Source organism: Prunus persica, chromosome G6 (genome assembly GCF_000346465.2).
Source record: "Prunus persica cultivar Lovell chromosome G6, Prunus_persica_NCBIv2, whole genome shotgun sequence".
Lineage (NCBI taxonomy): Eukaryota > Viridiplantae > Streptophyta > Magnoliopsida > Rosales > Rosaceae > Prunus > Prunus persica.
This window is the reverse complement of record NC_034014.1, coordinates 5,893,910-5,907,422: the sequence shown is the minus strand read 5'-3', so window position 1 is coordinate 5,907,422 and position 13,513 is coordinate 5,893,910. Positions and strand designations below refer to the sequence as shown.

Genomic DNA, 13,513 nt, shown 5'->3' with positions numbered 1-13,513 from the left:
AATTGTAGTTTGAGAATGTTGACAGAATCAATGACTGGCTGTCTCTCTCTTCCCCTCATGTTTTTATTGTTATCCTCTACTCTACCCTCATTGCATTTTCTTTTTCCTTTAAAAAATCTGTTTTGTAGTTATCTCATGGAAGCTCCCATGGACATTCGGGAGTCACTAATAGAGGGGGTATAAGTGTAGTAGGAAACCCTGGATTTAGTAGTAGCACAAATGGAATTGGCGGTTCTATTCCTGGGATTCTCCCTACATCTGCTGCAATTGGTAACCGGAATGCTGTTCCAGGATTGGGTGTCTCCCCAATTTTGGGAAATGCAGGTCCTCGGATTACGAGTTCTATGGGAAACATGGTTGGTGGGGGCAACATTGGGAGGAGTATCAGCTCTGGTGGAGGCTTGTCAGTGCCTGGTCTCGCTTCTCGTCTAAATTTAAGTGCAAATAGTGGATCTGGAAGTTTAACCGTCCAAGGGCAGAATCGCTTGATGAGTAGTGTGCTACCACAAGGTATATTACCTTACTTGCTGTCTGAATTATCTTATGCCAGTAGAATCAGTTAGAAGTGTATTTATGCACTGTTACATTAGTCATTGAAAGGTTTATGCTTCCTTTAGGCATTACTTTGTTAGGACCTTTAGAACTATAGTTACCAATGAAACTGATATGAATTGGGTTCTAGTAAGATTTTATGTTTGAACTTAATATGATTTTGGTCTAGTGAGATTTGATGTTCTTTGTTTGCGTGTAAATTTGGTAAATGCTTCAAATCCTGTCAAATATTTTTATTACTTGTGTGCAGTCAGCCAAACTGTTGAACAACAGGTTGGCTATTCTGCCTTTTTTTGGGTTTTAATATCAGTCCAAAAACTACCGGACGGAGATGTATTGGTTATTATGGCACATGCATGTCTGGTAATTCTTGGTGCTTAAAATGCATTTTCTTGATTTCCTGTCATGTTTTACTTACACATCCTTTGCATGGTTGACATTTTTTGGTTTCAGGGTCTCCACAGGTAATTTCGATGCTAGGAAATTCCTATCCTAATGCTGGAGGTCCACTTTCTCAAAGCCACGTACAAGTGAATAATTTGAGCTCTATGGGAATGTTGAATGATGTGAATTCTAATGACAGTTCTCCTTTTGACATCAATGATTTCCCTCAATTAACAAGTCGTCCTAGTTCTGCAGGAGGGCCTCAAGGGCAATTGGGTTAGTAAGAAAGAGGACGCAGTTTTGTATGTATCATGTTTCTCCTGTAATTGGAATATAATATAGCAATTTCAGGTTCACTGCGAAAACAAGGTCTTGGTGTTAGTCCTATTGTTCAACAGAATCAAGAGTTCAGCATCCAAAATGAAGATTTTCCGGCTTTGCCGGGATTTAAAGGTGCGATATATTTAATAAATTATTTTTGTTATTATTATAACACAAATTGGTTTATGATAAATGTTAGTCCTACTTTCTACATAGTGGTGTTTCTCTCCAGTATATATTTTTTCAAACCATTTTATACCAGAAATCTAACCCAGGAGAAAACCTTGAAGAGTGTGTCTGCACTTGCGTTGTCATGATTTGCAGTTGCATATTTTAAGTGTTGCCTTTGCAGATGTGAATATCTTTGACCTGTCATTGTTGGTGATTTTACTTTTTTATTCCCCAACTTTTTGTATAATTAATTGTCTTCCAAACTTGCACTCACATTTTGCTGATTCTCTCTCTCTCTCTCTCTCTCTCTCTCTCTCTCTCTCTCTCTCTCTCTCTCTCTCTCTCTCTCTCTAACAGGAATTATATGTATCCCCAAGTATGAATAACATGCTCCCAAAACTGTTGGAAATACTAGTATTGGAAAGGATTATTCTTCTTCTAGTCAATTACTATACCCTCAGTTGTATTATCTTGAAACTCCCCCTTTTGTATTTCAGAAATTAAATCAATTCTAATCTATTAAATATAGTTGACAGAGATTTGTAAATGATTTGCCATTATGCCAATATGCTAATCTCTTTATGAGAGAATATGGTGTCTGGATGTACTTATTATGATTAGCATTCTATTGTTTTCTTGGCACATACATATTGTTTGATAGTTGGGAAACATTCCTGTAAGTGAGGTAGGTTGCCTATTTGCGGATTTTTGACCTTATTATTAGATCTTGTGTAGGTGGTAATGCTGAATATGGGATGGATATTCACCAGAAAGAGCAACTTCATGACAATACTGTGTCGATGATGCAATCTCAGCACTTCTCAGTGGGTTCTAAACTCTATATAAAATAAGATTCCTTTCAGTTTCCTTTCTTCTTTTTTTTGCTTACCCTCGTATAAGTACTCGGTTATTCTCGGTGTGGTCTCATCTTCGTATATTGTTTTGTAGATGGGAAGGTCCACTGGATTTAACTTGGGGGGGACTTATTCTTCTCATCGTCCCCAACAGCAACAACAACATGCTCCATCAGTCAGCAGTAGTGGTGTCTCCTTTTCGCAAGTAAACAATCAGGATCTTCTCCATTTGCATGGTTCAGACATATTCCCATCATCACATTCAACGTATCACTCACAGGTGGGCTAGTTTGGTTCTACAAATTGTTGTTATTTTATAATGCGATTTCTCTTTGGGCTAGATTGTAGTGGAGATTTCTCTGTGAACCCAGTATTGGAAATCATTAATGTTGAAAGGTTCAGTTATTGAAATTCTTTTTTAAATTTAATTTGTTGATTTGAAATGATACGTTAGCCCAAGCAATTTTTTTTTTTTAAAAGACATTGGTCCAAACAAATTGATTATAGTAATGCTGGAAAAGGGAATGGTTTTACATCCTCACATCGAGGAAAGGCTTGAGTTATAGGCAGTTATTTATATTCTTGTGTAATTAAACGATCTAATACCGAAACTTTTTTGTTTCAGACTAGTGGACCTCCTGGAATTGGATTAAGACCTCTAAATTCTGCAAATACAGTTTCTGGTATGGGTTCGTATGACCAGCTTATCCAGCAGTATCAACAACACCAAAATCAATCCCAGTTTCGCCTGCAGCAGATGTCAGCTGTCAATCAATCATTTAGAGATCAGGGAATGAAATCAATGCAGACATCGCAATCGGCTCCAGACCCATTTGGTTTGCTTGGGTTGTTAAGTGTGATAAGGATGAGTGATCCTGATCTAACATCCCTTGCACTTGGGATTGATTTGACTACGCTTGGGTTAAACTTGAATTCAACAGAAAATCTGCACAAGACTTTTGGTTCTCCATGGTCTGACGAGCCAGCTAAGGGTGATCCAGAGTTTAGTGTTCCACAATGTTATTATGCTAAACAACCGCCTGCACTACATGTGAGCTGTTTTTCCTTTGGTTTTTTTTATTTTTAAATTCAATCTTCTTCCTGTATATTGTCCCTATGTGCTCTAATCTCATTTCGGGTGGCTGCAGCAAGGGTATTTTTCAAAGTTTTCCGTGGAAACGTTGTTTTATATCTTTTACAGGTGCTTCTTGTTGGATCTCTTTCAATTTATTTCCATGTCTTTAAAGTATTGAACTCACGGAGTCATTATTTTGTGCTTTGCAGCATGCCCAAAGATGAAGCGCAACTATATGCTGCCAATGAACTGTAAGCTTTCATTTGTTTATAATTTTGTGCCCTCCCTGTATGACTATACCTTGAATCACTTTTCATATAGAGTAAAATCATAAAATCCTTGATTTTTTGTCCATCAAGAGCTTGTAGTGGAGTATTTTTTTTACCTTATCATAAAATCATGCTAAAAAAATCCTGTGTGCCCTTTGTCTGATGATGTGTCTTAACTTCTGCAATTTATATCAACAAGGCATGGTTGGTTGTACTAAACGCAGTATGATGTCTGTTGGCAGCAATAATAGAGGCTGGTTTTATCACAAGGAGCATCGTCTATGGTTCATAAGGGTACCCAACATGGAGCCACTCGTCAAGACAAACACGTATGAGAGAGGATCTTATCACTGCTTTGATCCTAACACATTTGAAACGATCCGAAAGGTTTGAACTGATTGATACATATTCCATTTATTGTATGCCAATTTGACAAATTTTAGTTCCCGGAGTTGAACCTCAATTTTGGTTGCAGGATAATTTTGTCTTGCAGTACGAGGCATTGGAGAAGAGACCAGTCTTACCGCAGCATTGACAGTCATTTTCTATTTAGAATGTAAAGTTTCAGTTTATGGATTTCATTCATTAGAACGTAAGTTTGTTGTAAGCAATTGTCTTACAGATCTTGTTGCAGTGTTCAGCCAATCAGTCCCTTGCGCGTTTCTTTTTTACAAAAATGTGGGGCAATAGCAACCAATTAAACTGTTAGAATGAGAACTGTTGCCTAAAGTAGCTGCCACTATAACTTTGAGCTGAAAGGGGCAACATTGGAGGTAAAACTTGTTACTTATCAATCAGATAGTTACTGTGATTTTAAAACGGCTCGGCGTGTTAGGAGCTTTTGACCTTATTTCTGTAAAGTGCAACCACTGATGGGAAGGGATCGTGAGAAATTTTGTGAGGCTGCTCTTAACATTGCCCTTTTTGTCAACGGATATGAATCTTCGGTTTATCTTGCCGTTGGTGGACTTTCAATCGAAGTCTTATATAACTAATTCAATCTTTGGATTTTTGTTAGCAAGACCCAAATTGAAGTTGAAGTAACGCCATGACAAGCACAAGATTTTTTTTTTTTTTTTTTTTGGTCCACGGATGTTGAAATACATGATTAATTGGGGGGTTGTGGTGAAGTTTCTAGAGGGTAGTCTCATCCGCAGTTTAGCCTATGTTCTCCTAAAGTGGGTTTTCTACATGCACCAATGGCTAGTTGCAGCTGTCACATGCACTTCCAATTTCGAGCTCCCATTATCTTTAACTGATGCGTATTGCGCGATGACCAGTTGTTCATGTTCCAGCATAAAACCCAAACATCTGATTTCTTAAATGATCAAGCTGAAGAGAGCCCACCCACGTTTACGTCCTACTGAGAATTTTGCCATCGGTTCTAGACTAAAGAGGGGCATAAGAAATTTTGGACTTGACATGGACGGGATTTATTAAACTAGGGCTGTTTAAGGCAAATTTGTGCATGTCAAATATACCAAAAAACGAACTGCATTGGTAAGTGTAGCGTGCATACCAAATTGAAGACCAATTATGTCCCCCTTAAGGGAACTACTAATTTGTATGCCTTTTCTTTTCAACTTCTTTTACAAGTTATATGGATGTAGTGGCAATAATTCAACGCTAATCTCTCACTCTTTTTTTTTCTTTTCGGCTAATCTCTAATTTGCCCAAACTGATAGCTCAATAGGCACATCAAATACCACATACTTCAAGCACTGCTCAAGCAAAAACGAAATGACTCAAAAGCATTTCTAGTTTCCTGGATCTCTCTATTCTTGTCAGTCTGGGAGAGACGACCACTCCACAAACGTCTTCAAGGAAAAGAAGCATTTCTCTGTCTGAAACCTCTTTGGTAAGGCTTCTTTCGAAGGTCCATTCAACTTTCAGAAACTTGTATTCGAGCCAGAGAGTCAAGATTTTGAGGTGCCTAAAACGAGGCCTTTGAGTGCAGTCATTTGATTTTCTAGCAGCTCCCTTTTGTTCAAAATTCTATCAGATGTACAATCTTCTCCCTGATGCAAACAGAGATTGCTTACATTAGGTAATGAATCCAATGACTAGCAAAAGAATTAAGAATTAAAAGGGGAAAAAAAACAAGTAAACCATTTTACCAATTGTACACTTGATCAATTAGCAGAACATATCCAACTTATCATTCCAAATGTTCTACTAATTATGTAAACCTTGAAGAAAAAAATAACAATTAAGTGCTACAAAAAGAAGATTATTGAGGGCTGAAATTTATGGATCAATTGTAATCAAGACATAACTCCTAACCCGTGAATCTGACAAGAAAAATGCAAAATGTCTACTCACATCTCCACTTGCAGCAGATATTAGTGCCAAGAGGGTCACTGTTGCAGTTTGATAATCTGTCAAGATCTTGTGGGCTGAATCATCTAGTTTATCCTGAAAATACCGTGTAGTTATTACGGACAGTTTAGAAACAATACGCACACAAATACAGGAGCACCATTTAAGCTCAGTGATATTAGAATCACCTAACTGGCATTTAGCAGAGCTCATATTGTGTCCTCATCCTTAGAAAAACAAGAAAAAGGGACAACTGTCTGTTGTCTAAGAGAGAACAGAAAGGGAAGTTTATTTTTTATCAGATATATCGCTAGAGGGAGAGAAAAGGAGAGGATCTGTTTATGTTTATCAATGTAACCTTCTATTCAAAATTCAAATGGGAAATCAATCTTAGGAACTCATAAGGATATTTAGAAAAAGTTAAAACTTAGCTGCAATTTGTTGTGTTAGGTTCCTTAAGTTCTCTTTAAAAAATTATAGTTTTGGTGATGAATCAAATATTGGAACTTACTATTCAACAGATCTTGTGTAATAAATCATATTTAAAGTAAAATAAAGCATAATCAACACAATTAAAATTTATTGAAAAAGATGACTTCTTTTTGCAAATTTAAAATTCTAATTGGTTTCTGTGTAAGATGAGTCTTGTTTAAAGTTGAAATACTGAAATGTTCATATGAAACCTAATCAATCTAGCATAAGAAGGAAAAGAGTGGAGACAGAATTATATCTTGTCACCACATTCTTCTAAGATAATAACCTCTATGCTCAAGTTCTAGGAGCACTTATCAGAAAAGCCACTTATTTTCTTGTAAACACATACCTTCAGCCGTGAAACAGCCACAGCGATGGCCCTTCCAGGTGCTTGAAGAGCCTTATGGTGAACCTACTTATAAGAAAATTCATGTTACTGAATTGGGCAAGCAACATGAAGCATGAATGTGTGTACTACACGTCTGAGCTGACAGCACTAAAAATTAACTGACCTGTACATAAATCAGGGAAACAACTTTTGCTAAAAGAGAAACTGGATCCATCTCAGCAGAAACTTGAGACACCAAATCCTGAAAATGACAGAGAGAACACATGAGAGAGGAATTACCAAAAAAACCTGAAAAGGTAATTTTCATTTCCATAAGATCAAGTTACGAATCTAGCTATTTGTGGATAGCAACTTTGACAAATCCTTATACAAGAAGAAAACCTTTTGATATGCATGCAGAAGTGTTCTTTCCAATTTCTTGTCCAGCTTTTTCAAGAGCAAGCCGCTTAGAAAATGAAACCAAAAGGTGTGTATTAACTTCTGAGGAAAAGAAATGCTTCATGGAACTCATCACAAATACAAATAAGCATGCATCTACCTCTCTTCTGCAATGTCTCTTAGAGCAGTCATAAATGTTTCCACCCGCTGCCACGCAGAACACTCAATATTTGAGTAATAATGCAATATATACAAAACCTTTTGATTAAGTACCAGGCAGAAAAGAAAATATAAAAATTATAATGATTGCAAATAAACAAAATTTCCTTAAGAGACTTTTCTAAGCTTTCAACTACTTCATTTATTGATGGGTAACCTTCAGAGGTAAAAATAATCAAGCTCTTCCTGGCCCATTGCATACAAAGAATAAGAAATTGATACTACGATGTCAAGCTAGAAACTGAGCAGGTTTTTACTGCCCAAGGGTGACCTTCAGAAGAAATAATTAAATGTATAAAATGAAAAATCTGCAAAAACAGAAGCATTAGGAGATCCGAAACAAAGTTCTGAACTAATTAAGGGTGCAACCTAAATTCATTATTAAGTAAACAAATCAATCACTGTATAAAATAGAAATAACTTAAAACAGAAATAACAACCAAACGTTAAATTGAATAGTCAGCACAAGATTCATGATTAGTCAATTCAGATAGGTTCTGGAAACAGAAAAGCACCGGGTTCTAACAACCAAGAACAGACCTTTCCTTCCAAAGCTTCAACTACAGCAAGAGCTTTATTTGAAAGAGATCCAGGAAGAGTCTTGGCCTGCAAAACCCAAGAGACAATAAAAGTTTGACTTAGGTTTTTTTCTAATTGTATAATGCGCTTAAGCAGTTCCATTATTATGACACAAATTGAGAAACTCTTCTTTGGAACATGAAATAAAGTAACATCAAGAAGCGGATAATTTCCTACAATGGAAGTTCTTTCTCCAGGATTAAGGGAAATAGATTCTGAAATCTGAGGCTCTGCAACTTCATCTCCGTTCTTCAATTTGTTGTGCACGTCCTACATCATATGAATCTATCATTTAGAATCCATGAACCAACTCAGCTACATGCATATGTGTACATATTGTGGCTATGAACAAGACAATATCTACCAAATTTTGAAGAAGCATGTCAACAATAGTAGTAGCTGTTGTTCTTAACAGATGCCGGTGCAAAATGACCTGTGGATCATAGGTGAGCCTTCTTTAGTCCACTTTATCAACAACTACAACCACTTAATACACATCACTAGAGGAAAAACTTACTGAAGTTGATTGGTCATCTTCAAACAAATCTAAAGCCTTTTCATAAAGCTGCATGTTTAAGAAAGACTGCAGGAAAGAACAGGAACTTTATCACATGGAAGACTCTAAATCAATAGGTTCCAGAAAGCACAAGCAGATGTTTCTTAAATCCCAAGAGAATATCCAGTGCAAGAACTAAGTAATTAGACAATGAAAGTAGTTGCTGCAGTAAAAAAATGTCATACTTGAGCACTGACCTCATCAAATTTCTTTTGCAAACTATCAAGCAATTGCTTCATTCTCTCTGCATTTTCTGAAAACAATGCCTTTCTTCTCTCCTTCCAAGAGTTGATTAGCATAGGTCTCAAATAGTTTGCCAGAGGTCTTAGAATTGTTTGAGGATCATCGAGACCTACCAAAGTAGTCCACTGATTTTGTTAAATCTCAGTACCAAATCCATGGCTAATGGTCTCGAAAATTAAAATGAATAAAATAGCAGGAATCAGAATCAACAGACCTTGTTCTTCAAAATCAGGTACCAATGTTGCAATCTTCTTCATTACCCAATCTTCTGAAGGAATGTTGAGATTTTCCTCTTTGATTTTTACCAACTTAGCAGCTGCTTTTGACTCTGCAACTTGTTCGGAAGAGATATTCTTGCCTTTCCTTTGATTTTTCTTAGATTTCGTAGGAGCACGGTCCTGGTTATCCAGCTCATTCTCAGCTGGACCTGTCATCATATTCCCAGCCCCTTTGCTCTTTTTCTTTTTGGATCCTTTCTCCATGGCCTGTTTATTACCGCTGCTATCACTAACATTTTCAGTTGACTCAGTCAACCTGCTTGTGTCATGACCAGCTTTTGTCTCGCGCAAATCATCTGACACCACGGTACCAGAAGCACCTGAAACATTAAAGGTTTCCATTTCTTTCTCCAGGCGATCATACACATCCTGCCATGAAGACATACTGAAAGCATCAGATTTCATGAAATCAAATAGGGATGTAGAATTGCATAAAAAATTACTGAATTTCCTAGCTTTTTGGTTTCAGGTGCAAAGAAAAGAGAGCTATTCAAAGCAGCGGAAAAGAGATTTCTTTATAAATAGAAACAAAACAAAAAATCACAAAGAACACCTGCAGAAGTAAGAAGGTCTACAAGTCTCATTGCTTGCTTCTATAAAAAAAATAAAAATTAAATACCATGTATCGTCCTAATTATGGCAAAGTAACTTCTTTTATGTTTTGAATGATAAACACATCTCAGGCAAGAAATTGTCAGTGCAATAAGGTTATGGCAGATGGAGAACACGTGGATATCTTTCATCCGAGAACTTCAGAAACCATGTAAAACTTTACAACACAACTGGCCTGTGGAACAGCAACTAAACTCCACCAAACCATGTAAAATCCGATATTCATCATGTCTCTTGTTTGATATACCTCAATGAAACGCTTTTCAAAAGAAAATACAAATTTATGGGAAAATAGATTTGTATAATGGAAGTAATGGTGTTTTAAAGTTATTTTATAAAACATAAATTGCATGTTTGTACATTTGAAAGTTTAGAAGGCATTAGATCTTTAAATAATAAGGGGCCTGGATTTAAAAATCCCTTAAAAGTTAAGAATAATTATTATATAATCTATTCCAGAGGACATACCTTGATAAAACCATTGCTAAATACATAAGACTCCCCAAATATTTTTGCTTTATCAGACTGCAAAACCAGATGCAGACAAGAGTCAATAGATCAAGTGGGTGAACAAAAGGGCAGACTTGGAATCAGAAATGCACCTTAAGACCCTGCTGAATGGAAGGACAAAGGGACAAAAGTTTAGATGCATCTTGAGACCCAAAGGACATCGGCAGCATAGAGAGAGAATCAATCCTGCATCGCTCCATCCAATCATACCATGAAATAAATATGAAATGGCGATGTTGTCTTAACATAACGGTATAATGGAAATACATCCAAGAACATTGACAAAATATCTTTCTTTGTCTATGTACTCCACAAGAACCATCTTGATGAGTTTAAGGACTTTTTCAAGTATCCAATTTATAATGGAACAGCATATTAAATGACCTCCAATGGAAAAAATCCACACCCAAAAGAAAAACAACACGATGATTATAATAAGATGGCCACTTTGTCCATCCATGAAAGTAATCTAATTATGGGCACAAAGAGTAAGGAAGGGAATAAGGACAGTATCAACTATCAAGTGATAAAGTTTCATACTAAAATATTAATGCATATTAAATAAAAAGTGATGAATTCACTCGGAAAGAAAGTAAGGTATTCATAAGAACATCAGAGATGTTTCCTTACCAACTACTACGCTCAAGAGCATCTTCAGTAGCAGCATCAAGCATCTCAATCATCGAGGGGTGAACAAATGTAGTAACCAAAGGCATACCTTCCGGATATCTAGACTAAATTGGAGTGCATAACCAAAAATTTAATTACATAAAACAAGAGAAGACAAATATATTTCACATATAAATTCTATGAGCTCCAGAGTCAGAATATCAACATGAAAGCAATTAGATACCTGCAAGAACTGAATAGGTTGAGGAATTCTAAGTTTGTGCAGAACTTCATAGCTAATGAAAGAATTCTGCATAATATTGAAGAACAAGTTAGAAGAACGAATCATCAACATTTTAGAATATTCTTTCCTATTCCCAAAGAAAATGGTAGAAATAACATAAAATGTCTAAACTTCTGGTTTCCTAGAAAATTATGTAACCACAAAATGACAACTTCTTTGAAAATGTTCTGGTCTTCAATTGAGCAGCAACGAATAATCTTGACATTCTACAAATTAATAAAATACTGCTAAATACTGACTTAACACTTCAGGCCATGTTGACATATCAGTCCAATACCACATAGACTACACTTGTTGAATTGCCTTACACCTGCTACTGAATGAATAGAAGTCTCAAAAAGGAAAGGAAAAGTAACAGGGGCGAATTCAAAGGTTCAAAGTTGAAAGGAAAATTAAAAGACCAACTGAGCATGCAATGAGGCATACATGTTAAATTTGAAGTTCAGAATCTGGACGATGTGTTATTAATAGGCAAGAGAAAAGGGTTCCATACCTGTGAAAAGAAAGAATCAATTGATTCCTTTTGAGCACTGGCAAAGACCTGTACCAGAGATACAATATTTAGATAAAAACCAAAAGGTCAATGTATTGAAGTGATTCTGTAATAACAAAGCTGAAATGCTTGTTTAGCAAGTTTGTGCTGGAACATTTTAGAAGTTGATGTTAATCAGATTGTGAAAATCTTAATTCATTCATCCTATGCAATGAACTGAAAGCACCCTAAACCAAATGAAACCAGATTATGACACATACATTCGGTGTCCAATGAACTCCAGCTCGAAGTGATCCAAGAATCTCGCCCTCCTTTACAAGCCCATTAAACAGGGATTGGAAAAATGAACCTTCAACAGCCACACCACTGGCTCCATCCATTTCTTGCAGCAACTGTTGTAAAGAACTCCACAACACTGATAAGTTGGTGGGAACTGTGATACCCCTGGCAGCACCACGAACCATGGCAGTAACACGTGCAACATATGCAGGAGTATACAACTGCCCACCTTCAAGCCTACCTTTCACCTACATCAAGAGACAACCCATATCATAATTTTCCTTTCCTCATTCCAAAATCACTCAAAACCAGGAAAAGAAGTTACCACAGTCCCAAGGCGGGGCTCCAACACAGATGCCACCATTTCTGAACTGACATGTAACTGAGCTGCAAGTTCTGCCAAAGCAATTTGGCTACATTCTTGAAGCCTGTCATTGACTTCTTCGGCAATAGAATCCCAATACGACTGCGATATTATTTCCCCTTGAATCAACATAAGCCCCGGATCATCCGAAACAATACGTTGAGCTTGCTTCTCAACATGATACAAATCAACCCCGGTTGTGTCCGCAAGGTCAATCACCGAAACACGCCCTAATTTACTAACCTCCGCCAATATTTCATGCCTCAGTTGATCCTAGTATCAGGCCACACCATCATCAAATTTTCAATCATTCCAACAAAATCACACACACATACACAGTACTCAAATGACAAATATCTGATCAAATAAAATAACAGCAATAATACGAAAAATTAATTATTTTCCACCATTAGTTTATATAGAAACACATTATTCATTTGTCTTGGGATGAAATTCAAACCAAAATGTTTCGTCACCGAAAATACAAACAAAATAGAAGGGAATTCATCAGATAATTTATCATGTCCATTGCGAAACAAACAGAGAGAGAGAGAGAGGTTTACGGGAGTAATGTATTCTTTGCCGGAGACGGTGTGGAGGAGCTCGAAGTCGATGATGTGGAGCTCCTGAAGCTTCTGGACCAATTCGACGACGTTTCGATCGGATAATCTGATGCTCGATTTCGCCTGCTGTGCGAACTCGAATTGCCTCTGCAATTCCAGCAATTCGTCGTCCATTTTCGGTTCACCGTGAGTCTCCGAGTCTGCAACACTCCAATTACTCTGTTTAGAGACGTTTCGACCCGAATGAGCGTATAGTCTTTTCTTTCAAAAACGGGTCAAAGCCCATTAAAAGCTTCTCAAGTAATACGGGCTCTATTGGGCTTCATTTTGGATTGGGCCTTGAAGCCCATTAGAAGGCCCATATTGTTTGATTTTCTGTTTTTTATTTTATTTGGGGATGTCCCAGAAATATATAAATAAATAACTACATAAGAAGAAAAGAAATTAGGGGAAATCCTGCAACTGAATACCCTTGTCCCTATTTGAGATCATCTTCCGCAGCCGCCTCGACAACGACTCTCTGCATTATCATATGTCGTCCCTAATAATGCATTGGCATTCCTAGCCATAATTCCAAATTATTTATGTAAGTGTCGAGCTTTTGTGTTTATTGACTACATTGCTAATCATATCTCGTATAAAAATTGATATTTTTTTACTCCATTGATTGGAGCTTCATCATCTCATGTTAAAATCCAAAATCATATGTCATAAAAGTGAGATCGTGAATTTCACCTTTATAAGAGATATCATCAACA

At 36.8% G+C, this 13,513-nt stretch overlaps 2 protein-coding genes across 2 annotated transcripts in view; one reads left to right on the top strand and one right to left on the bottom strand.

The window, feature by feature from the left end:
- Window positions 1-4,601, top strand: part of LOC18773349 (probable NOT transcription complex subunit VIP2) — a 7,463-nt gene extending 2,862 nt beyond the window's left edge. Inside the window, exons 5-14 of the mRNA XM_007208671.2 lie at window positions 129-510; window positions 1,006-1,212; window positions 1,288-1,389; window positions 2,164-2,252; window positions 2,377-2,562; window positions 2,908-3,333; window positions 3,431-3,483; window positions 3,567-3,608; window positions 3,869-4,013; window positions 4,102-4,601. Coding sequence (XP_007208733.2) covers window positions 129-510; window positions 1,006-1,212; window positions 1,288-1,389; window positions 2,164-2,252; window positions 2,377-2,562; window positions 2,908-3,333; window positions 3,431-3,483; window positions 3,567-3,608; window positions 3,869-4,013; window positions 4,102-4,161 — 1,692 coding nt within the window. The 3' untranslated portion in view covers window positions 4,162-4,601. The remainder of the gene's footprint in view (window positions 1-128; window positions 511-1,005; window positions 1,213-1,287; window positions 1,390-2,163; window positions 2,253-2,376; window positions 2,563-2,907; window positions 3,334-3,430; window positions 3,484-3,566; window positions 3,609-3,868; window positions 4,014-4,101) is intronic.
- LOC18772037 (E3 UFM1-protein ligase 1 homolog) lies at window positions 5,098-13,010 on the bottom strand. The gene is made up of 20 exons (XM_007206372.2): window positions 12,756-13,010; window positions 12,154-12,465; window positions 11,810-12,076; window positions 11,550-11,597; window positions 10,997-11,062; window positions 10,774-10,877; window positions 10,236-10,329; window positions 10,102-10,158; window positions 8,958-9,390; window positions 8,698-8,852; window positions 8,462-8,527; window positions 8,309-8,377; window positions 8,122-8,214; window positions 7,906-7,971; window positions 7,307-7,353; window positions 7,150-7,213; window positions 6,932-7,009; window positions 6,769-6,831; window positions 5,949-6,041; window positions 5,098-5,644 (listed from the first exon to the last, which is right to left on the bottom strand). The coding sequence occupies exons 1-20, from the start codon at window positions 12,927-12,929 to the stop codon at window positions 5,543-5,545; spliced, it is 2,451 nt and encodes an 816-aa protein (XP_007206434.1). The 5' UTR covers window positions 12,930-13,010; the 3' UTR covers window positions 5,098-5,542.